The following is a 25018-nucleotide window of genomic DNA, read 5'->3' as shown; positions in this document are numbered from 1 at the left end:
AAGTAACTGTTACGCGTGATGGAGCCCTGCTTTCCTGGAGATGGCTGAACACCTGCCTGCCGATGGGAAGTAGTGAATGAATTCCTTGTTTTGCTTTGCTTGCGTGCGTGGCTTTTGCTTTCCCTATTAAACTGTCTTTATCTCAACCCATGAGTTTTCTCACTTTTACCCTTCCAATTCTCTCCCCCATCCCACTGTGGGGGGAGTGAGCAAGCGGCTGTGTGGTGCTTAGTTGCCGGCTGAGGTTAAACCACAACATGTATGTATATTAAGATTGTGATGACATTGAAAGTAGAGTTTATAATGGATGTATGTTCAAACAGTTCTTAAATATGTGTTTCACAGAGGCAAAGGGTAGAATGTATTTGGCATAAAGTAAAGGGGTTTGGTAGCAGGGGGCTGCAGCGGTGATTTGTGCGGAAGCAGGCTGTGAACTGCCATGTGTTAGTCACAGATGGTTCCAGCCAGCTCTGAAAATGATGTAAACAACCCAATGCGCACCACAACTGCAGTAAGTCAGAGCAGCACATGGCACCTCTGCTCAAACATATTGAAGGAAGAGTGGCAGCCGCTGGGGGCAGGAGATGCTCTTGGAGGCATGTGACTGGACATACCCTGCTGAGGAGACTGCTGAGGACACGGCTGGAGGCACACTCTTGGAAGGAGGCACTCTATTCCAAAGGAGGTACACCTCTGAGGGGACTGTGGCCTATGGGCAACCCACACTGGAGCAAGGACACTAAGAAACAGAGCAGCAGAGGAAAACCCACAAGAAGCAAAGAACGGCAGAAAGAAACCAATACTCACACAATCCCAACCTCTTGAGCTGCCCATCACCTCAGCAGAGGAATTGGGAGGGACGAAGTGTAAGCCGCAGTGAAAATAAGGGAAGTTAAGACTTGAAAGGGGGAGGGGAGGTGTTTGGTTTAAGATGAACTGGGGAAGGGGGAGGAAAGGTGTTTACTTAAGTGTTTGTTGGATTATGTTCTCTTTTTTCCTCAATACCTGAATCAGTGATTGGAAGTTTGTTAACTGACAATAATTAAAATTAAGTAAAAGTTCCCCAGGACAAAACTGTTTTGCCCGTGACTGACTAGCTGGAAAGCAGCTTTTCAGAAAAGGACCTGGGGGTCCTGGTGGACACCAAATTGAACATGATCGGGCAATGTGCCCTTGTTGCAACGAAGGCTAATGGTATCCTGGGCTGCATTAGACAAAGCATTGCCAGCAGGTCAAGGGAGGTGATCCTTCTCCTCTGCTTAAGATGGAATGTAAAATGTTAGTAAAAGCATTAGTCATTTATTTGGATCTTTAAGTCATACAAATCTTGAACAGATGATAGCCATATTAGAACACATTTTTTCCCCACAAAAAAAAATTTGAAACAGAATAAATCCAGAGCAAGTATCCTTACATACTATTGTCTGTCCTCCCATAACCACTGCTATCAATAAAAATTCAAGACTGCAAAATCTTAAAGACGTGTTCCTTCATAGCAGTGGGTTTAATTCTTCATCAAGTTGCACATAAAACACTGAGATAAATGTCATGTTTCTCTGGCAGGAACATACCAGGACACATGACCTTGAGAAAAAAAATACATTTACAGTGAAACAAAATTATTTTACTCTAATCTCTCCTACACCCGTGCCTCAAACTCAGTCTATAAAACTATCCTCTTTCTCAGAAAGGAGTTTAGTAGGTCCTTAGCTTCTTTATTGAAGCTGTCAGCAAGGGTGCCAGATAAGATCTAATTCTGTCTTCAGTTGTGCCAGGGGCAGTTATAGAACTGATCTTCTGAAAAGGGACTTTCAGAACTGCCTAGGGCACAGAAAAGCACGTGTCCCTGTAAAATTTACAGTTGTTATTATTCCCTCAAATGTACTGCCTCATAGTATCCTTTAAACTTTTGTTTTCCCTTAACTTTCATTCCCAAATAGAAACCAAGCTGTTATAAAATGGAGAACTCCACCAGGAGCTCTTGGTGACAGAAATTTTTCAATGGTGCATATATGTATGTATGTACATACATATATATGTGCACACATCTATTTATAAATGCATAGATATGTGTGTATATTCTTGCATTTCACAGGAGTGTTGCATTTCAGGGATCTGCAGCATTGAAGGTAGATTTCTACGACCTTACCGTACCTATATCAGAGGTAGAATTACCAGGCGTTCCCCCAGCTCCTTTCCCCCATCCCTGAACTTCATCCATGCTCTCCCTGCTCCTTCTCTCAGATGTGGCTCCCACTTCATGGTGTGAATCTGCAGCTTACTACCTACTTCAAAGGCATCTTGGTCCCGGTGCCAGCCACAGGGGGGAGGAAGGTCCTAGCAACTCAAGGGGACCGGGATATAGAAGAAGGGGGCGTAAAAAAGACCCCGGCCGCTCTCAGCCCGGCAGCTCTCCAGCCCCTGCGCACAGCTCACTGAGCAGCCACTACAGCTGCTGCGGCATCTCATGGGGACGCATCGCGTTACTATGGAGACGCAAACATTCCATGCCAGAACGCCATGGCTGCCGGCACGCGGATTTTGCAGCTCGGTGTAACTAGGCGCGCGGTGCAGGGAGCTCTCACTGAGCACTGCTCGCGGTGGCAGAGAAGAGGGAGAGACGTAAACTCGGACGTCTGCCAGCCCAACATGATGTGTATAACGTGCTTAGCAGTGCTGTCTGCACAGGCAATCCTTTGGGTACATGCATATACTTTCAAAGAACCTGCACGCACATGTTACAACACTAGAGCAGACCTGTGCATGTATACGCATTTGATTAATTCCTGGAGTAGCCTCTAGATGAAGATGAGGAGGGAGCAAAGACTGCTAACTGTCCTCCATCTTTACAGAAAATTTCCATGGAACTCTGAAAACACAGAAACATCTCCTTTTTAGCAAAAGCTAAACATTGACCTGCATATGTTATAAAACTGATTCAGCATAAAGAACCATTTCCCACACTCATGCTGTTGAAGATTATATTAAGTTTTACTGAATCTTTTATGTTAGGTTGTGAAATAATCAACTATAAGAACATCTTGATTTCAATAAGTTAGCCCCTATGGTAGCGTTATGTATAGGTTGCTGTGTTACTTATTATTTGAGGCTGTGTTGCTTGAAGTCCCTATTCCCTATTCTCTGGACTCTCTAGACCATAACCAGAGCCCCTAGGTTCTATTGTATATGGGATGAGTTATTTGACAGCCTGGCAAGGTAGATATCTAGCTGGCCAACTTGGCAACAAAACCTACTTTTAAGGTGTCCTGAAGTGAACTGTCTTCATTATAATACTAAAAAACACACCCACAGGTCAAGAAGACCCTTGCCCAGGTGAAGACCCTTCCCCCGCGCAAGCGTAGTAACAGAAGAGAATGACACAACCGATATTATAATTATATGTAAATCACTAACCAATCATTGTAACTGGGAGTGTATTACATTGTAATTCTCATGTATAAATGTAACGGTGATCTAGCCTTAGGTGTGCTTGATTTGTGGAAATTCCACCTTGCACCTGGCGCCGCAATAAAGAATGCCTGCTTTCTAAAACTCCAAATTGAGTCTTAGAGAGTTCTTCATCTGCCGATTTACGGTAACAATGCAACGATCACCTCTTGCTCTGTAACAACATCCAAACCTGTGACTGTGAAGCAGATCTGAGATACACATACAGCAACCAGCTCAGAAGGCAGAGGACTAGGTGGAGCAGACTGAGCTGCTCCTGGGACTTCTGCACTGAAGGCTTTCCCTTGGCCGCTTGCAAACAGATCACAACCGATCACGTTCCACCCAGCGACAACTTCAGCAAGGCTATTTCCCTAAAAATCTTTTCAGAGTCGCTGATCCAACAAAACAGGCTCAATGATAAACAGACCACGCACACCCCAACCTCCCATGTCACGCTGAATTGAGACTCCCCTAGCTCGGAAGAGGCAGGGCCGGCTCTACCCACGTGACCTGGACCAGTGGCGGGGTAACGTGCAGGGCGAGGGAGGGGAAATAAGCCTTACGTCTGCCGTTGGAGGTAGTGTGTAGTGTCATTTCCGGGGAAGCTTGTAACGACCTCAAGCAACAGGAATATCCGGTTCAGGGTTGGGGAGGCTTGGTTGGTATTGTGTAGTTTGTGGCGAGGATGGCGTTGTGGTCTTCCTCCTTTCAGGGTCTTGGTTCGGTTGAGGAGGATGAGGAACGGGAATTGACTCTCACATCTATCCAGCGCCTGTCGGAAATGCAGGTACATCTCTCCCCGTATCGCTTGTCATGCTGTTTTCTTGTTCTGCTGAGTTTGTACGGGGCTCCGTGTGCTCCTTCCTTCCTCCTGTGGGGGGGTCTTCGGCCGCACGTGCCAGTGGCGTGGGTTTCTGTTGCTCGACCGAACTTTAGGTGGAAGCACGCGTGACTCCGACCGCTGGGGCATTCTACGTTGCCGGTGCCTGCACCTGCAGGGCTCGTGCCTGGTTTTAGCTCTCCGGGTTCTCGGGGAAGGGCTTTTGACTATCAGTTTACAGAATCAATTTACAGAGAGTCGGATCTGTTTTGGGCTCATACACGTGTACTTTCTTTGCGCTGCGTGGTGTAAAATATAAAATGAAACCACTGAAGAGGTGTGAAGATGTGAGTCTGAGAAGTGATTAAACTTTTTTTTTTTAAAATAATTACCGAGTCTGGTGCATTGGGGGTGGGGGTGTAAACAGGCATGCATAAGTGCATGCTTATCCTGGATCTGTTTAGCTATCCTTGGACGTGTCAGAAAGGACTTGTGTAGTAATGCTATAGGTAATATTGGAATTTGTCACCAGCCCACTGTCACAGGCAAAACAGTCTCAACTCGGGGAATTTTATTTCATTTAATTTATTGCCAACTGATACAAACTCAATTACTGATTCAGGTATTGAGGGGAACCCCCCCCCCCCCAATTAAACAAACAGGGAAACACCTTTTCTCCCCCCTTCCCCAGGTTCAACTTCAATCAAACGCCTCCCTGCTTCCTAGTCTCAACTTCCCTTGTTTTTGCTGGTTATGATCTGGTGACAGGTGGCACAAAGGAGGTTGGGGTCATCTGCATAACACTTTCTTTCTGCAGCTCCTTGCTGCTTACTCATTTTCTTTCACCACTCCTTCCTTCTTACTCGTTTTCCTCTGCTCTAGCATGGGTTCCTCCATGGGTTGCAGGCCCTTTGAGAGTGTGCCTGCTTAGGCATGGCTTAGCCACAGGATGCAGTCCCTTCTGCGCGTAGCTGCTCTGGTGTGGAGTAATTCCTTTCAAGATTGCATCTCCAGCTGGTACCCACGTTGTCTCCTTCCATTTCTCCTCCCACCAGCAGCTGTCACTCTTAAATATGTTTGAGCAGAGGCACCAGATGTGCCAAGTCTTGGCATGCAATGGATTGTTTACATCATTTTCAGAGCTGGCTGGAACTGGCTATGACTGGCACATAGCAGTACATGGCCTCTTCCTGCACAGGTCACCCCTGCAGCCCCCTGCTGCCAAACCCCTTTACTTTATGCCCAATACATTCCACCCTTTATCTCTGTGAAACACATATTTAAGAACTGTTTGAACATACATTCATTATAAACTCTACTTTCAACATCATTACAATCTTAATATACATACATTATAAACTCTACATACAGCAAATTACTGCTGCTTTCAGCAAATTACTTGGGTTGCCAAGGGAATGACAACTGGGTCTATCTGAGTACATGCAACAACACTGGGGTCAGTAGAGAGTGCTGTAGTTGGTTCCCTCCTGTGCAAACCACAGTTCTTCCTATTCCAAAAACCCAAAGCTTTCCTGTCCCATCTGTCCATCTGCAGTGGTTAAGAAAGTCAATCCTGAGAATGGCAGGGGCAGTAGGGCCAGTGGCAGCAGGTAGGGGGTACCAATCCTGTCTATTCAAACTGAGGCTCCGTTCCACTAGAGCTAGGCATGTCTCTCCTCCAGTTGTTCCATGAATGACTACACTTCATCACTGCTACACAATGAGGGCAATAAGGTGCACTCAGTGCCAGTATCCACTAGGGCACCATATTCCTGAGGCAAAGGGGTGCTTGGCCACCCTACCTGGATAGTCCAATAAATTCAGTTATCCCATCTTCTGCCAGGCTGGTGCCCCCCCCTCCCCAATGCAGTAAATTCAATTTAGTTGTCAGAACGGTATGTGGTCCAGAGATGGGGGTAGGAGAAGGCAATGGTTTAACTGAACTCTGACCTCTCCCCTGTTCTTGCAATTCCTTAGCTCACAGTGCTAGATCTCTAAAGGGCCTTCCATCCTGCTCTGTCATATCCTCTTCCTTTTCTTTTGACAACATCCGTAAGTCCCAGCATGTAGGAGGGGGGTATGCAGAATTCCCATTCTATCCTGATGTTTTTCCTGAGGTTAACCATACTACCAGAACCTCTGTATTATCCTTGGCCATGCTGCTAATCTTGCACCGTTCTTCTGGTATGCTCCCTCCAGTATGGTACATATAGGTCACTCCTTGATCAACAAGGCATCCCACCAGGTTGTCAGGTGATACCGGAGGGATGTTAGTAACTGTGTCTAGCCATCGGAGCTTTTGGGCCATGGTGTCAGTGATGACCACCTTTTCAGGGTCCCTCCCTTCACGCCTGTAAATACACTCCAGCAGCCCAAGCAACTGCAATTGATTACTCCCTTCTTCCCAGGCCCTCCATGGGGTTATTTCATTTGCAGGATCGGGCCACTGCTCAGCATATCTTTCCATCAGCCAATCTCAAAGCCCTCCTCCTTTGCACAGGGCTGTGTCTGCAAGTGGCATGGGCCCCAAACTCCCCAGAGCTCTGCTCACTTCAGCTATTGGCTGTATCCCAGCAGCTCTGGTTTCTCAGCACCATCATAGCCACTTCAGGGGCATCTCCCTGGGGTGGCAGCTGTAGGTGTCCTGCATTTCTATAATTTCACTCTGAGTAAAGGACTGCTGAGTGCTCACACTCTGGGGAGCAATGCTCCCATTTCCATAGGTCTGCTTAAACACTTTAACTTTCAAAGTCACTCCAATTATTCCAATCCCAGGCCGTGCCAGGTCTGAGTGTTGCCTGTATTCTCCACCAATACATTCATAGGCAAAACAGTCTCGACTCAGGGAATTTTACTTCATATAATTTATTGCCAATTGACACAAACTTAATTACTGATTCAGTATTGAAGGAAGAAAACATAAACCATTAAACACTTAGGGAAACACTTTTCCTCTCCCTTCCCCAGACTCAGCTTCAGTCAAACACCTCTCCTCCCTTCTTCTAAGTATCAACTTCCCTTGTTTTTGTCAGGTTACCCTCAGTCCCTAACAATTCCTTCGATGTGGTGACAGGTGGCACAGAAGGTTGGGGTTGTTGTGTAATAGTTTCTTTCTACTGTTCCTTGCTTCTTACTCTGGGGTCTTCCACAGGCTGCAGTCCCTTTGGGGATGTGCCTGCTCTGGCATGGAGCACCTCCTTCCAAGGGTGCATCTCCAGCCATGTCCCCAGCAATGTCTTTTTCCATGTGTCCGATCCATTTTTCTTCCTCCAGCAGCTGCTGCTCATCTCTTAAATATGCTTGAGCAGAGATGCCATGTGCTGCTCTGACTGGCTGAAGTTTTGGCATGCGATGGGTTGTTTACATCAGTTTCAGAGCTGGCTGGAACCGGCTGTGACTGGCACAAGGCAGTTCATGGCCTCCTCCCATATAGGTCACCCCTGCAACCCACTGCTACTGAAACCCTGCAATTTATACCTAATACACCCACACTAACAGTTGAGCATTTTACAAGAGCTGGAGTTTAGGAGTTACTTAAACGTTCTCATGATTGAAAAATAAACACCGATACAGTGCATTTCTCTGTAGGTGAGAAATCTTCTCTAAATAACTAAATTATAGTCATAGAACAAACTAGGTTGGAAGGGATGTTTGGAGGTCTCAAGTCCAACCTCCTGCTCAAAGCGGGTTGCTCAGGGCCTTGTTCAGTTGAGTTCTGAATATCTCCACAGATAGAGTTTTCACAACTTCTCTGGGCTCCTGTTCCAGGGTTTGACCACCCTCCTGGAAAAAAACTAACTGGAATTGCCCTTGTTGCAGCTTGTGTCCATTGCCTCTCATCCTGTCCCTGTGCACCTCCAAGAAGAGTCTGACTCCATCTTCTCCACATTCTCCTATTAAGTAGTTGTTGACAACAATAAGATTCCTCTTGAGTCTTCTCTTGTGAAGGCTGAACAAACCCAGCTCTCTCAGCCTCTCCTCATATGTCACATGCTCCAGGCCATGACCATCTTAGTAGCCCTCTGCCGGACCTGCTCCAGTATGTCCATGTCTGTCTAGTACTGGGGAACCCAGAAGTGGACACAGCACTTCATGTGTGGTCTCACAACTGCCGAACAGAGGGGAAGGATCCCTTTCCTGGAACTGCTGGCTACACTCTCGCTAATACAGCCCAGGATGCAGTTGGCCTTCCATGCTGTAAGGGCACACTGCTGCCTCATGTTCAACTTGTTGTCCACCAGGACCCCCCGGGTCCTTTTCTGCAAAGCTGCTTCATAGCCAGTCGGCCTCCAGCCTGTACTGTTGCGTGGGGTTATTCCAGATGCAGGACTTGGCATTTGCCCTAGTTGAACTTCATGGGGTCCCTCTCAGCTCATTTCTTCAGCCTATCCAGGTCCCTATAAATAGTAGACTGGCCCTTCAGCATATTGACCACTCCCCCCCAATTTGGTATAATCCACAAGCTTGTTGTGTGCACTCCATCCCATTCTCTAGCTTCTTACTTAATAAAGATGTTATACAGTATCAACCCCTGAGGGATGCCACTGGAAATCAACCAATGATTGGACTTTATACCACTAATCACCACCTTGCGAGCCTGGCAGTCACTTGCTACAAAAGCCAGGGTCTAAATGAACACAGAGGATAGCCAATGAATGATGGGCAGGGAGAATGACCACTGAAAGAATGGATATGGAGAATGACCAACAAATTATGGATAGGAAGAATACTGTGGGACTAATGGACAGGGAGAATGGCCAATGAATAACGAACATGAAGAATAGATTCTGACATATAGGTAGGGTAATACTTCACAAACTTGAACAGTATGGAGAGCCTTTCAGTATAATTGCTATACCTGCAGATGTAATGTGTCTAGAGCCTTTTCTTACCCCTATACCTTTTGCCAGCACTATGTACTGTTTAAATATTTTTAATGTAATTTAGAACTGGTGAAAGACCATGCAACTTTTGTGTATTGCAGAACTGGAATGCAAACCTCACAACTCTGTCCCCTCAGTGTGGCTCAGTTAAGTTCAGTAGAGTCAGGTGAGACAATTCTCTCTCTAGTAATTTCTTGGTCTTTTTGGCTAAAGTTGTTGGTTAGGAAGCTAGCCATGGCCCAGGCGGAGTTTTTAAGTTAATATTGGCCCAGACAAGGGTTGCTCTCTAATTTGATAGAGAGTCCTCTCCAAACAGCTGATAGATAGGAATTACTTTCTGCTGCTGCTACTCTAAGATTAGATCCAAATTTATGATATAGAATCATAGAATAGTTTGGGTTGGAAGGGACCTTTAAAGGTCATCTAGTCCAACCCCCCTGCAATGAGCAGGGGCATCTTCAACTAGATCAGGTTGCTCAGAGCCCCGTCCAACCTGACCTTGAATGTTTCCAGGGATGGGGCATCTACCAGAGGAAAACAGTTCTCTGTCCCTTTACTATGTTTGTCTTGGCTACAACTGTGCGAAACACTGTACGTTTGTCACAGCTACAAGTTTTTGGGTATATTTGTACAATAGTCAAATGTATGAATACAGCACGTGACAAAATGTTGAACTGGTCTCAAATCAACTTGGGTGTTTTAATGTGCTAGTAGTGGCTTTCCCCAGTAGATGTACAGGGAATCCTGGGACCAGAGGATATACTTCCACAAGTAGCTCCCAACAGCTTCACTACTATTGATAGCCAAGCAAGTTAAACTGGAGCTAGATATGTCTACATTTGCTACAAGCACACCTCCAAGTGCGATGCAGGCAAGGGCCAAGAGCCCCAGTCTTTTTCATCTTGACAAACTCACTTATGAGCCAGGCCCCTTTACAGTTTTTACTAAAACGTGGCTCTGTAGATGTCCAATACATGGGAGTAGGAAAACTTTTATACTGACTGTACCCATTTTTTATTGGGGGGGGGAAAGGATTTTTGCTGAAAATAATATGACCTAAATTCTTTTTATGTGTTTGTATACTTCATTTTCCCAAAGCCAGAGCATGATCTCTCATAATTCCCCCATGATACATCAAAGAATACTGTAGGTTGGAAGGGACCTCTGGAGACAGGTGTTGACCTGCTGGATGCACCTACTTCTAGCTGTGCCTTCCCCCCTCACTGGAAGGATCAAGGAGAACACCACTTGGGCCCCATGCCTTTTGCCCTTGTCCCCAGAGCTCTGTAGACACTCTTGATACATTCAAGGTCATCCCTTACAGTATCACTGCTGCCCACATGGATGAGCAGCAAGAGGTAATAGTCCAAGGGCTGGACAAGCCTCAGCAGTTTCTCTGCAGCGTCCTGTATTTGACCCCCCATCAAGCAACAAATCTCCTGGGACAGCATGTCTGATCAGCAGATGGGTCCCTCTATCCCCTACAGAAGGGAATCTCCAACCACTATCACCTGCTGTTTTCTCTTGGTGCTGTCATTTTGTTCAGGCTCAGCTGTCTCTGAAGCCTTCCTTAACACAGTTTGTTCCTTCTCACCTCTTACTAGGGTACTGTATGTATTCTGTAAATTCAAATCTGTGGGCAGAGAAAGAGCCTTTCTCACATTGCCAGGAGTCAGAAGCTTCCTTTTTTCCCAGTCTTGGGAGTATCCATCCAGCACTCATTTGAACATTGCCTATAGCTGTCCCTCTTTCTATATAGCTATAAATAGCATAAGTAGGTCATTAGGAAGACTGCATTGTTTATAAGAAGTTGTAATTTTTTTCCAAATTGCAAATAGTCAATTGTTCTTTAAAAAGAGATTTGCTGTGATTCTGAAACAAAGTTGGCATGAGAGCTTTGATTAATCTGCATTGAAGTTTCCTCCAGATAAGCTCTCACAACTTACAGTGTCCTTCCTATCCCTCTACCGAAGATGGTCACCATCACTAACTTCAGAATATTGCACTGGAAGGCTGAGAAGCTAATACACACTTACATTTTATTTCTCACTTCTGGTGGGAGGGCAGGACAGATCATAGAATCATAGAACAGCCCAGGTTGGAAGGGACCTCGAAAGATCATGTGGTCCAACCTATCGTGGGAAAGGGAGCCTAGATGAGATTATCTAGCACCCTGTCCAATCGCATCTTGAAAACCTCCAGCGATGTGGATTCTACCATGTCCCTGGGGAGGTTGTTCCAGTGATTGATTGTTCTCACTGTAAAAAATTTCTTTCTTATATCGAGATGAAACCTCTCCCAGTATAACTTGTACCCATTGCCCCTTGTCTTGTCCATGTGGCTCCTTGTGAAGAGAGAGCCGGCGTCCTCTTTGTAGCCTGTAGATGGTTTAGAGAAAGAAAAAATTCTTAAATTGCTGAGTTTCTAGTGTACATCTGTAGGCAACATAAATACTGTGGTTTAAGAAATCACTTCTATCTCCTAGCTGTTAGTGACCCTCTCAATATATTTGGTAGAAGGAAAGGGATACTTATGTTGTGCCTCAACTAATTCATAGCTTAAATTCTACTTTCACTGATAGTCCAGGCTAAGATGCTAGGACATGCATTGAGTAATTGTATTGGGTGTATGTGGCAAGGTTTTGGTAGCGGGGGGGGATGCAGGAGTGGCCTCTGTGAGAAGAGACCAGGGGCTGCCCTCATGTCGGACAGAGCCGGTTCCAGCCAGCTCCAAAATGGACCCACTGCAGGCCAAAGCTGGGCCAATCAGCGAAGCTGGTGGCGCCTCTGTGAAAACATATTTAAGAAAGGGCAAAAAAATACTGTGTAGCAGTTGTGAGAGAGAGGAGTGAGGAAAAAATGTGAGAGAAACAACCCTGAAGACATCAAGGTCAGAGAAGAAAGAGGAGGAGGAGGAGGTGCTCCAGGCACCGGAGCAGAGATTCCCCTGCAGCCTGTGGAGAAGACCATGGTGAAGCAGGTTGTCCCCCAGCAACCCATGGAGAGGACCACATGCCAGAGCAGGTATTCCCTGCAGCTTGTGGAGAGGACCATGCTGGAGCAGATATCCACACTGCAGCCCATGGAGGACACTGCACTGGAGCAGGTGGATGTGCCCTGAAGGAAGTTGCAGCTGGTGGAGAGCCCACACTGGAGCAGGGTCCTGGCAGGAGCTGCAGCTCGTGGGGGACCCACGTTTGAGCAGTCTTTTCCTGAAGGACTGTACCCCATGGAACAGAACCATACTGGAGCAGTTCTTGAAGAAATGCAGCCCGTGGGAAGGACCCCACGCTGGAGCAGAGGAAAAGTGTGAGGAGGAAGGAGCGCCAGAGAGGAACTGTTACAAACTGACCGCAACCCCCGTTACCCATCCCCCCAGCGCTGCCTCAGGACAGGGAGGAGGAGACAGAAGAGTCAGGAACAATGGAGTGAAGTTGAGCTTGGGAAGGGGGAGGGGAACATGTTTTCAGTTTTGTCTTTGTTTCTCACCATCCTACTCTATTTTTAATTGGCAATAAATTAAATTAATCTTCTCCAAGTCGAGTCTGTTTTGCCCGTGATGGTAATCGGTGAGCGATCTTCCTGTCTTTATCTCGACCCACGAGCTTTTTTTCATCTTATTTTCTTCCCCTGTCCTGCTGAGGAGGGGGAGTGAGAGCGTGGCTTGGTGGGCACCTGGCAGCTGGCCAAGGTCAACCCACCACAGTAATATTAATCCATGCTGGAAGGTAGGTAGTAATAGTTACTCTGTTTTTATGATTTGACATCATAAAGCAGATGCTTTCTTCTCAGAAGTATGCCTTACAAGTATTCTGCTATTTTGGCTATTGTTAATTTTGCAGAATAAAGATAGCCAGAGGGGAGTGAGGAAAATCCTTTCATCTACAAAAGAATTTTATGATATGCAGTCTGGAGATTGTATTACTGGTGGCAATACTTGATCCATGATTCTGTAAATATCTTTCAATTAAGTTTAGAAAGCCTGAAGTAGAAGTTTCCTTTAAAAATCATCTAGCTGCTCAGTATCATGTTTAGTCACTGTTGTGAATATAATATTGCTTTTAAGATGCCTTCCATCTCAGTGTTCTATTTGGGAGTCAAAGCCTTCTGTTTCTATATGCTTCATAAATTCTATTAGTTTTCCTTCCATAAACAGCATGTTTTGTTTTCCACACAGACCTATGGTCAAGGGATTGAATTAATCTGTCAAAAACAAAAAGAGTTTGTGAAGAGCTCTGTAGAATCCAAATGGAATCTAGCAGAAGCCCAGCAGAAACTTGGTAGTTTAGCACTGCATAATTCAGAATCCACGGATCAGGAATATGCCAAAGCACAGACTGAAGCTTCAGAACTGAGGCAGAGAGAGGAAGAGTGGAGAAGAAAAGAAGAAGCACTAATACAGAGGGAAAGACAGAATCTATGGAATACAGATCCCTTTAGTAAGGAGGTATTTAATAAGGTATGACATGTATAAATGTGTATGAAAACAATTATAAGCCTTTTTTATTACATTTATTTCTCATCTTGAGTGTTTTCTATATCTGGTATAGTGCTTATTGTAATGTGATGAATGTTTTTCTTTCTTATTTTGCCCTGTTAAAGGGGACATGTTGCATTGATATCACGAATGTGTATGACACTTCTTTAATTGGGAAGCGGGACTTATATTTGTCCCTTATAGCAACTGTTGCCAAAAACAAGGATGAGCAATAGTTCTTCACATGAAGTTTGCTTCTTTGTTATGCCAAATTTTCACATTTGAAACATGCACAGTTTGCCTCTAATAACGTGAATTTCTTAATACAGATTATTTTAGCACAAACTGTCTTCATAGTAAATGCCAGTTTTGTTTTCAGCACTTAACTTGAATATGAACCGTTAATGCATCGTTTTTCATAATTCCACTGAGTTAGCTTCATCGGGGCTAGATGGTGTAGATGTTTCTCATTGTTTATAGATCAGTAAGTTCCTACTAGTGCGTAGAACTTTGAGATAGATTATTGCTCAGAAGGAGAATATGATAAGGCATTTTTCACCCTATTATTAATTAGACGAGCTGTGTTTTGGTAAATAACCTTCTTGGGTACATTAAGTGTATACATATGTGTTTGCTGGGCTATGCTTAAAACTAGGAACATTGCCCTTTAAATAGTAATGAATTAAAATAATCCTATAGTTCAAAAAAGGTATATGTGGAGATTCTATGATAGTTTTTTCTCCTCTTTAGAGTTTTATTAGTCAATATAAAAGAAAAGAAGTAGAAGATGAAGATATATCTAAATCATTTATACAGAAGCACGAACAAAAGATTAGATACTTTGGTAAGTATGTTGCTTCCAACATTTTGCAGTTTAACCTCCTGTAGAATTTGTGTAGGTCTATTTCTTTTTTTCATTATTATTATTATTATTATTGTACAAAATGGATGCTAACAAATGAAACATCTGGCAAGGAGAGTATCTAGATTCTTGTTTCTCAGGACAGGAGATGTGGCATCGTAACAAATAACCATTTCAAAGTAAAGAAAACTGTAAATCGCAGAAGCCTGTTGGTTCCTATGATCAATGAGAACTTCTTGAGTCAACATAGAACTGAAAAAAATTAAAATTCTAGCAACTTTTTCTGCTGTTCCATGGGAAATGATAGGGGCATTAATGGAGATGCAATTCCTGCATGTAAAAGTGCCTGGGACTGTCTGTACCTGCCTCCTATAAATAGCTGGGGTTTTGCTGTCTGTTAATCCATGAGGGGGATGAATGATAAAAGGTAAATATCTGCAAAACAGCTGTTAAGACTATGTAGAGATGGAACCGATCTTTTATTTTTAAAGATATATTTATATGAGTGATAGAAGGGTAAAACTTTGTATCTAGTACTGGCAAGCAGTAAAATATCACCAATATGTATATTAGGGCAATTAACTCATATGAAGGACAATGGGGGGGGGGGAAAGGTGATCTCACTGCTTGAATTTTGAGTTCTGACTTTCAACCTGCAGCTCTTTCATGCTACTTACTACAATTCAGTCTTCTAGTTAACTTTCAACCACTGAGCTGGCTCTCCTGTTTTGACCTTAATGCTTGAACCTGGTTATAAAAATAGCTTTCTATTTCCTAAACCCTAGCAAACCATGTCAGAAGCATATTCATTTCAGATTATGATTATGCTTTCATTTCTATTTGTCTTTCTTGCAAGCACTTAAAGAACTTTTCTGTCAAAATCACTGAATGTAAATCTCCGTCCATCAACTTGGTTATACTATCAAATTCTTAACAAATAGGTATAGATACTACTTTGTTACAGTGTGTGAAAACCATTTACAGTTAACCTGTTTTTAATACTGCCAGAGATACAATAAAAATAAGATCTTAACAGTAGCAGCTAACTATATTTCAGTATCTTTACGGTCCGAGCATACCTTATTGGTAATGCTCTTTCAGCATTGGGAGGTGTTTTAAAAACAACAAAAAAACTGAGTTCAGTTTTATTTGCATGCTGTTCTTCTGAGGTAACAATGAAGTGTGAAGGAGATTGTAGTAGTATGTAAATTTGAATAACGTCTTCACTGCATTAAATCACTTCTCCATATTGAATGTGTTAATTCATGTTGTTGGGTTTTTTTTAATCAGGTATGCTGGGCAGATGGGATGACAGTCAAAGATTTTTGTCTGACCACCCATATCTTGTATGTGAAGAAACAGCTAAATATCTCATCTTATGGTGTTTTCATCTAGAAGCTGAACAGGTACTAGGAAGACCTTTAAACTGCTTAAAAGTATGCAGTTTCCCACTTACACTACAGAAAAGCTGTCCAAATTGATGAGCCATTTAATTATTCTTCTCCCTGTCTTCCCATGTCCATGTTATCTTATTGAAGGAAGCCTCCAAAACACATTACTACATGAGATCTAGTCTCAGCTAATTAACAGTCCCTTTGCTTCTGTCAGCATCAGTTCTTTTCTCTTTAGGAATCAAATGCAAAGATGTTGCTGAATTTTAGATAGAGTTATACTTTTAAAGATATTTTCTGTAATCATGTAATTTCTCTTTTCAGAAAAGAGCTCTGATGGAACAAATAGCACACCAAGCAGTTGTGATGCAGTTTATTATAGAAATGGCCAGAAGTTGTAACGTGGATCCAAGAGGCTGTTTTCGTCTATTTTTCCAAAAAGCCAAAGTAAGTCAGAACTTGTATAACACTGAGAGAAACTCTTGATACCCTTGCAAGGGATCAGTGTTCTGAAGGAGCTTTCTTCCTGACAGTTGGAGGTTAAATATGTGTCGTGGTTTAACCTCAGTCGGCAACTAAGCACTGGCCGACTAACCCCGAGCACTAAGACTTCCGCACTGGCCATATGGGACTGTTAAAGGGTGAACGAGTCTTGCTGATCGCTCCTTGGCTCTCCAGTTGACGAATCAGCTCATGGATGGGAATCAAGGAGTCTCGGTTGGTGCGATATTGCCGCCGGTGCACCGTGGTGGTAGCGATTGGCACCTGTTGGTCTTCGACCTTCAGCAACCCCACAACAGAGGGGTCCTCCGAGAGACCAGGCAAGGTGGACAGCTGTTTAATTTCCTCCGTCTCCAAGGCAGCTATACCAAAAGCCCACCGGTACCCTTTTGGGTCCTTGAAATACCCTCTCCTGAGGTAGTCAATGCCAAGGATGCACGGAGCCTCTGGGCCCGTCACAATGGGGTGCTTCTGCCACCCATTCCCAGCTAGACTTACTTCGGCTTCCAATACAGTTAGCTGTTGGGATCCCCCCGTCACTCCAGAAATACAGATGGGTTCTGCCCCTTTGTAGCTTGATGGCATTAGGGTACACTGTGCACCGGTGTCTACTAGAGCCTTACACTTCTGTGGGTCTGATGTGCCAGGCCACCGAATCCACACGGTCCAGTAAACCCAGTTGTCCCTTTCCTCCCCCTGGCTGGAGGCAGGGCCCCTCTAATCCTCATCACAGTACTCATTTCTCACTTCTTGTACATACAAGTCAGAAGTTTCTTCATTAAGGTCAGGAGTAAGATCAGCCCTTCTACCCTGTCTGGGGAACTGCCCGCTGGAAACTGGAGCAGCAATTTTCCTGGAAGAACCTCTTTCTGTGATTGTTTTCCCTTGCAATTCGCGTACCCGTGCCCCTAGGGCTGCAGTAGTTTTTCCATCCCACTTCCTCATGTCCTCTCCGTGGTCACGCAGGTAAAACCATAGGGTGCCCCGTGGTGTGTACCCTTTATATCCCCTCTCTTGTGCAAAAGAACGCTGACTCCTAATAGCCGAGATACTGGTCCGTACAGGTGAGGAGTAGGACCTATCCTCTCTGAGTTGCTGGATCTCCCGGGACAGTTTCTCCACAGCCGAGACGAGGGAGGAAGAGAGACTTTCCTCATATTGCCGGAGTTGACTAGCCAATTCATCCACCGTTTGTTCCTCTCCATCTTTCCAGGTCATCACTGCCAATGAATTGGCGTATGACGATGGTGAGCTCCTTATAAACTTCCGCCATGTGGGTCGCGTGCACTTGACTTCATCTGGATCTTTGGATAGTTGTTCATTGTTCAGGTCATCATAAATCACCTCCAGCACAGCTAATTCTCTCAGAAACTGGATACCCTTCTCCATGGTGGTCCACTTGCCTGGGCGACATATGACATCTTCCTTGAAGGGATACCTTTCCTTCACGCTTGACAAGAGTCGCCTCCAAAGGCTGAGGACTCGTGTCCCTTTTCCAATCGCTTTGTCAATGCCCCCTTCCCTAGAAAGGGATCCCAGCTGCTTGGCTTCCCTACCCTCTAATTCCAGGCTACTGACTCCATTATCCCAGCATTGGAGCAGCCAGGTGACAATATGCTCACCTGGACGACGGCTGAAATCTTTTCGTATATCTCGCAGCTCACTCAGGGATAGAGATCGGGTGGTCACTGCCTCGTTTATGAGTTCTTCCTCTTCTTCCTCCCCGATCAGCGGCCGGCCCTCCTCCTGCTGTTCTCGTGATGGCCCTTCTCCAGGGTAGTCTGCCTCATCCACTTCTTCCTCCAGCCCCCTTTTAGAAGCAGCTTCTTCCTCCCTTACTAAACGAGCTGACTTCCGCTTCCAAGATTTCTTCTTGTGTACAGGGGCAACTGATACCGGCACAGGCTGGTTGGTTCAGCCACAGGGCCTGTCGCCAGGGTCTGAGTGGCCACAGGGCCTGTTGCCGGAGTCTGAGTAGCCGCAGGGCCTGTCACCAGGGTCTGAGTGGCCACAGGGCGTGTTGCCCGGGTCTGAGTGGCTGCAGTGCGTGTCGTTTTACTGTCGGAGCCAGAGACCTTCTCTTCCCTTTGAGGGTACTGAATGGTGTTGAACAGGGCTCGGTAGGCATGGGCCAGGCCCCAGCACGTTGCAGTGATCTGCGTCTCTCTGGAGTTGCCAGGGTGACAGCATACTTTGTCCAAATATTCTACTAACTTTTCAGGATTCTGCACTTGCTCAGGGGTGAAGTTCCAAAACACTGGGGGTGCCCATTGGCCTAGGTACTTGCCCATCTTGTCCCACACACCCTGCCACTCATAACTATGCAGCCTTGGGGCAGATCTCTTGATGATATTCTTAAATTGCTTACCAACTTTAGACAAAACCGAAACAATATTCCCAAGAAGTACCAATAGAAGTATCTTAACTACCTAAGGCTGTTCAAAATACTGAAAAGTTACTGTAATGAAGGAGGAAACATCATAGAAGAAGGTAGTGATGCTGCCATTCTGTATTTCCTCCATAAAAAACCTCTCAGAGTAAGAACTGTAATTGCTAGTTGTCTCCACGAAATGGTATCCGTGGTACAGTAACAGCTTCATTGCGAAACCTACATACCACGCTAAGGTCAAGGTCAATGTTCTAAAAACAAACCTCACAAGCGACACATCACCAATCACTGCAGACCACAGCAAACTGCAAAAACCAACACCAATCTTTAACATGTACAGCAAAAAAGGAGCACGATGCAGATTAGACCAATCAATATCGAGAACAGAGAAACCAACATTGTGACCCACAACTATTAACAGATATAAGTTCCTTAATACACTCCGGTTAATCTGTTATTATCTCAAACCCTTCGTGCCCCACGTTGGGTGCCAAAAAGGACTGTCGTGGTTTAACCTCAGTCGGCAATTAAGCATCACGCAGCCGCTCGCTCACTCCCCGCCCCCCCCGGTGGGATGGGGGAGAGAATTGGAAGAGCACAAGTGAGAAAAACTCGTGGGTTGAGATAAAAACAGTTTAATAATTGAAATAAAATGATGATAATAATAATATGATAATAATAATAATAATAATACACAAAGCAAGTGATGCACAGTGCAATTGCTCAACACCCGCCGACCGATGCCCAGCCAGTCCCCGAGCAGCGGCCCCCCACCGGGCCGGCTTTCCCCAGTTTATGTACTGAGCATGACGTCACATGGTATGGAAGGTCCCTTTGGCCAGTTTGGCTGTGCCCCCTCCCAGCTTCTTGTGCACCTGCAGCCTTCTCAGTCGGTAGAGCATGGAAAACTAAAAAGTCCTTGGCTAGTGTAAGCATTACCTAGCAACAACTAAAACATCGGTGCGTTATCAACTTTGTTCTCATCCTAAATCCAAAACACAGCATTGTACCCGCTACTAGGAAGGAAATTAACTCTGTCCCTGCCGAAACCAGGACAATATGTTACTGACTGAATCAAGCTTATGGGGAAGTGTTGTTTTGTTGGCAGTTCATTCTAGGATGAATGCTTTGTGTAATTCTGATCTTGAGAATGGAAGTTCCATGGATTCTTGTTAGGCCAGAGGGAAAGCAGAACATAGCATGGGAACTACAGGAGTGTGGAATAGTGAACTACAACCTAAATTACAGCGGCAAACATGAATGTGTCTAAGGACTGAGTGTCCTATTTCGCTTATCATAATGCCTCTCTATGCAGTTCATGGCAGGGCCCAATGTTTCTCCCAGAGTCTGTTTCTCTTTAGTCAGTCATAGTTAGCTCTGGAATGCTGAGAGAGGGAGAGGGAGAGAGAGAGATGCGAGAAGACTGAAGCTGCGGTTTGATGCAGGTTTTATATTAAGTTATACAAGACCGAAGAATCAAGTCATGCTGATCTTAATGCTGCCTTAAGGACTTAAGTTGACACCCACTTTGATTCATGCTTTGCTTTTGAATTGAGTGCTGCCATGAGTACCTTTTCTCTTAAGGGTATTGGCTTCTGAGATGGAATAAAGGAAGGATTAAAATTATATTTGTTTTATATTGTTTTGTTCTTACATGTTCTCAGATGAATTAACAGCTCAGTTCCTATACTCATCAAATGCTGAAGTCTCTCTTTAAAACAAAACAAACAAACAAAACCCAGCATACCTGAATCTTCTTTTTAAGCTGACTGGTACTAATATTGTTATTGACTTGTCCAAACCATTATCCTTCAATGAGTATAATATGCATTACTGTAGGACTTCTTTTTAGCAGTATGTATGCTTACAACTAGAAGTAAATCTGTCTGAGATGAAAAATATTTCACTCTTCTCTTTACAGGCAGGGGAAGAAGGCTATTTGGAAGCTTTTGAAACTGAGCTTGAAGCATTCAAATCAAGAGTGAGAATCTGTTCACAGTCTCAAGGCTTTCAAGCTATGTCAGTACAGAATCCCGGTGTCTATACTGGTATTGTAGAAGGACTGGAGTCTTTGTCACAGGTAGGCTTTTTATTTCCAGAAATGAATATAACAACTCTATTAGGAATAGATTTTTACTACACTCTTGAGAAGATGTACTTTTTGAGATCTAGGAATAGGCCTCTATACTTGGAATGCTGTCAGTTCTAACGTGCACTATTATCAATATTCAAGAGAGATTGTTTCTCAAAGCTCTCACAATTTATAGTGTCAAAAGGTATATGTTAGTTCAGTGCCCTTGAATAATTGTGCTAAATGGAAAACTGCATCATTAACCTGTTCAGGTACTAGAATTAAATATACTTTGTATGACAGGAGGTGAAATGAGTTTTCAACTGAAAATGACTAATCCCATTAATGGAAACCTACAGGTAGTCAAGTCTAAGGAAAAGTTACACTGTGTTACGATATTCTGCCCTTGTTTTTATCTTTATGTTGGAACACCCGGGTCTTTGGTTTCAGTGTTAGTGATGATCACATCTTGGGCTGAAGAGAAAATTTTAAAGGCTTTTAAAAGCTGGATGTTGTGGAAGGAGACACAATTTAAAGTACTTTGAAATAAATTTGGTCAAGGTACCTGTTTGGTAAGATATGGTAACTGAACCCTAAGTAAATGCACAATAAGGTGATAGTATGCTAGCTAAATGTAAAGAAGCTTCTTGACATTCACATTATGATAATACTGTCTGGGGTTTTTTGGGTTTTTTTTAAGAAATTATATTTTATTACGAACTTATCTCATCTTAAGACAGACAAAATAAAGAGCTTGACTTAGTTCTCTGTAAGTGTATGTATGTATTGAGATTAAGCTTTCATTTCTTCATTTGTTGCAGAATGCAAATGATCTACAAGTTTGCATAAACAGAAGTGTCTGCAATTTAAACTCAATGCTACAAAAAGATGAAGAACCCAAAATGATGGACACAGTATAGCACTGTTAAGACTGAGGCAAAGTACTCTTTTTTTTATTACAAAGAAAAGAATGTGGCTATTTTCTTGACACATTTTTATGGGTACTGCACTTTATTTTTGGTGCTTTGAGGGGGGGGGGATTTGGAGGGAGGGTAATCCAGAAATACTTGTAATAATGTTTGAAAATGTGCTGCTAGGTTTTTGGTTGTCTATGAAGAATGGGGTTCTCATTGCCAAACGTGAAACTGGATGTGTTTTATGCTACTAAATTTGCCTTTCATGATTTTGGGAATTAAAGTATGAAAAAGAAATTGCACAAATACAATGTTTACAATAAGTGATAGATTTCTGGTGGAATCTGCTATTGTTATTAGATATGGGTATGTCTTATTCTATGAATATTGGAGATCACAATTATACTCCTGCTATATTGCTGGCATAGCTTTTAAATCTGGTTTTATCATTAATAGCAATAAATTGGTATGACATCAGTACTGCAGATCTGGATGGCGTCAATTAAAACAGTGGCTCTCTACCTCTTCTAAGAGGATTTAAATGTTACATTTTGCTTTCATAAAAAAATCTTGTGTGTTGTTCCCCTCCCCTCTATATAACTAACAGTTGCTTACATATGAACTTTGGGTTGTATGGTCACTGAGAAACTCTCTTTTTCGTTTTTAAGACTTCTTTAGTTTAAATTAACTAATTTTTTAAAGCTAGATCTGTAATGGGGTGAAAAGTATTAGATGAAGAGAACAAAAGGGGACCTTCAGGTACAGTGGGTGGGATGAGACTCTGCTTTCAACAAAAAGCTTGATCACAGTCAAGAGCCAAGCACTTGTAAGTCAGGTTTTGGCAGGTATTTCATACACTGCTAAACTAAAGCTCTTTTTATTAAGTGAATGATTTCTGAAATTATCAACTTAAGTACTGAGAAATAGGAAGATCTTTAAAAGCCTTCTGTTTTAGAATCTTAGGTCCAAATGCTATTCCCAGAACAAGCCTTGTGCCAGAGCCTCTGCAATCCAAAATTTCTACCAAATTTTTCAAACTTGCTGCTTCTATAGCAGCTCTGTCCATAAACATGTACTCTGTAGCCGAGCTATTTCAAGGGAGAGTCTGTACCTCAAATATCAGTACAAATGTTTGCTTCACATGTTTTTATAGGAGTCTATTATTTGTATGCTCCTTGAGCCAGATCTTCTATTGTTTACTTGGCCCTCTGCTGCATTGCTCTGATCGCACACAGGGTTTGGAATGCATTTTAAAATAATAGTTTGACTAACCCAAATAAATGAGTTGGTATAACTAGTTCTCATAAAGCCTACCCGCAGTTGCTGACACAGGCAAACTAGCTGTTATGCAACACTAGCTATTTTTTCTTGTAGGCTCTAATTATGATATAGTGAAGTCTAAGTCTGTTGTAGTATACAGTGGGATAAGTATTAGTAAAAAATGAGCAATAGATCAGCTGATGGAAGCTCCTTTCTTGGCCCTAGTACTACTGTCTGGAACACTTGTGTTTTATCCTCAGGTTATCTGCTGTTCTGTCTAGCTATTGGGCAGACAACGAGGATTCAAGGAAACAACACACCACATCCAGGATGTGAGCAAAGAGGTTGTTTATTGACACAAAACCAGAAGCTATATGGAACTGATGATAGTAATTGAATTAGATGGTGTCTTACGTCCCTTCTGATACCAGGTGCCCCAAGGTGATGGCATCAGATGGATCTCTCTTCTGGTGTACAGCATGCTGCGTAGTCCTGTCTGTACCGAGGCTCAAGCTGACAGGGGCTTCCCCACTTTTATTCCATCATGTGCTGGTTTTATGTCCCTTCCTTATACAGAGCAAACTAGCACTAAACATGTTGCCGGACCTTTGTCCAAGGCCACTAGCTCCTTGTGATAACAAATATCTTACGTGTTTTCCCTACATCTGCAAAGGCAGCAGCTGTCTCAGCTGCAAACTGCAGATAACGAAATATATTTCTCTACTACTGAACCCAGTTAAGTATTTCACAGGCATTCCAGAGAGGAAGAGAACACAACAGGACTTAACTTTCCTTAATATAGGATCATAGTAAAATTCCAGTTGGAAGGGACCTCAGGAGGTCTCTAGTCCAATCTCCTGCTCAAAGCAGGGTCAGCTATGGGGTTAGACCAGGTTGCTCAGGACTTTATCCAGTCTGGTCTTGAAAACCTCCAAGGACGGGGACTGCACAACCTCTTTGGGCACCTTGATCCCATGCTTGACCATCCTCATAGTGAAAAAAGTTTCTCCTCCTATCCAGTCAGGGCCTCTCTTGTTTCTACTTATGCCTGTTGACTCCCATCCTCACACCATGCACCACTGTGAAGAGCCTGGCTCTGCCTTCTTGATAGCCTCCTTGTAGGTACTGGAAAGCTACTGTTAGGTCCCCCCCAAAGCCTTCTCTTCTTCAGGCCGAAAAAGACCAGCCTCTCCTCATAGAGCATGTGTTCCAGGCCCCGATGATCTCAGTGGCCCTCCGCTAGACGTGCTCCAGTTGATCAATGTCTTTCCTGTATTGTACGGGGCCCAAAACTGGACACAATATTCTAGTTGTGGTCTAATGAGTGCTAAGTAAAGGGGGATAATCACTTTCCTTGATCTAATGGCTATGCTACTGTTAATACAGCCCAGGATGCTGTTGGCCGCCTTTGCTGCCAGGGCACACTGCTGGCTCATGTTCAGCTTGCCGTCTATTAAGAGCTCCCATGTCCTTTTCAGCAGAGCTGCTCCCCAGCCAGGCAGTCCCCAGCCTGTATCTTTGCAAGGGGTTCTTCCTTCCCAGGTGCAAGACTAGGTGCTTGTTCTTGTTGAATTATATGAGGTTTCCATGGGCCCATTCCTCCAGCCTGTCTAGGTCTCTCTGAATGGCAGCCCTGTCCTTAAGAGCATCATCTGCAAACTTGACAAGAGTGCACTCTGTTGCCACCTCCAGGTCATTGATAAAGATGTTCAACAGGACAGGTTCCAGGATAGACCCCTGCAGTACTCCACTTGTCACTGGCCTCCAGGTAGAATATGACCCATCAACCACTATCCTTTGAGCTCGATCATCCAACTAGGTTTTCACCAATCTAGTTGCCCCCCCTTCCCCCCCATCCAGACCATAACATACTAACTTGGATACAAGAATAGGGTGGGAGACAGTGTCAAAAACCTTGATAACGTTGAGGTAAATGTCCACAACCGTAACTATTTTAATCAAAGTAGGCAATCAGGTCGGTCAGGCATGATTTATCTTTGG

The 25018-nt window shown here is 43.9% G+C and overlaps 1 protein-coding gene across 1 annotated transcript; it reads left to right on the top strand.

Annotated features, from left to right (window-relative positions):
• The first annotated feature begins 4099 nt into the window (after window positions 1-4099).
• On the top strand, window positions 4100-22237 carry LOC143171914 (hsp90 co-chaperone Cdc37-like 1). Its single transcript, XM_076361096.1, has 7 exons — window positions 4100-4237; window positions 13330-13611; window positions 14380-14473; window positions 15782-15897; window positions 16207-16329; window positions 20694-20852; window positions 21665-22237. Exons 1-7 carry the CDS (start codon window positions 4136-4138, stop codon window positions 21761-21763), a joined length of 975 nt encoding a protein of 324 aa, XP_076217211.1. The 5' UTR covers window positions 4100-4135; the 3' UTR covers window positions 21764-22237.
• The last annotated feature ends 2781 nt before the right edge of the window (window positions 22238-25018 follow it).

Source organism: Aptenodytes patagonicus, chromosome W (genome assembly GCF_965638725.1).
Source record: "Aptenodytes patagonicus chromosome W, bAptPat1.pri.cur, whole genome shotgun sequence".
NCBI classification, from domain to species: Eukaryota; Metazoa; Chordata; class Aves; order Sphenisciformes; family Spheniscidae; genus Aptenodytes; species Aptenodytes patagonicus.
The sequence above is the reverse complement of the archived record's forward strand: the minus strand, read 5'-3'. Positions and strand labels throughout refer to the sequence as shown.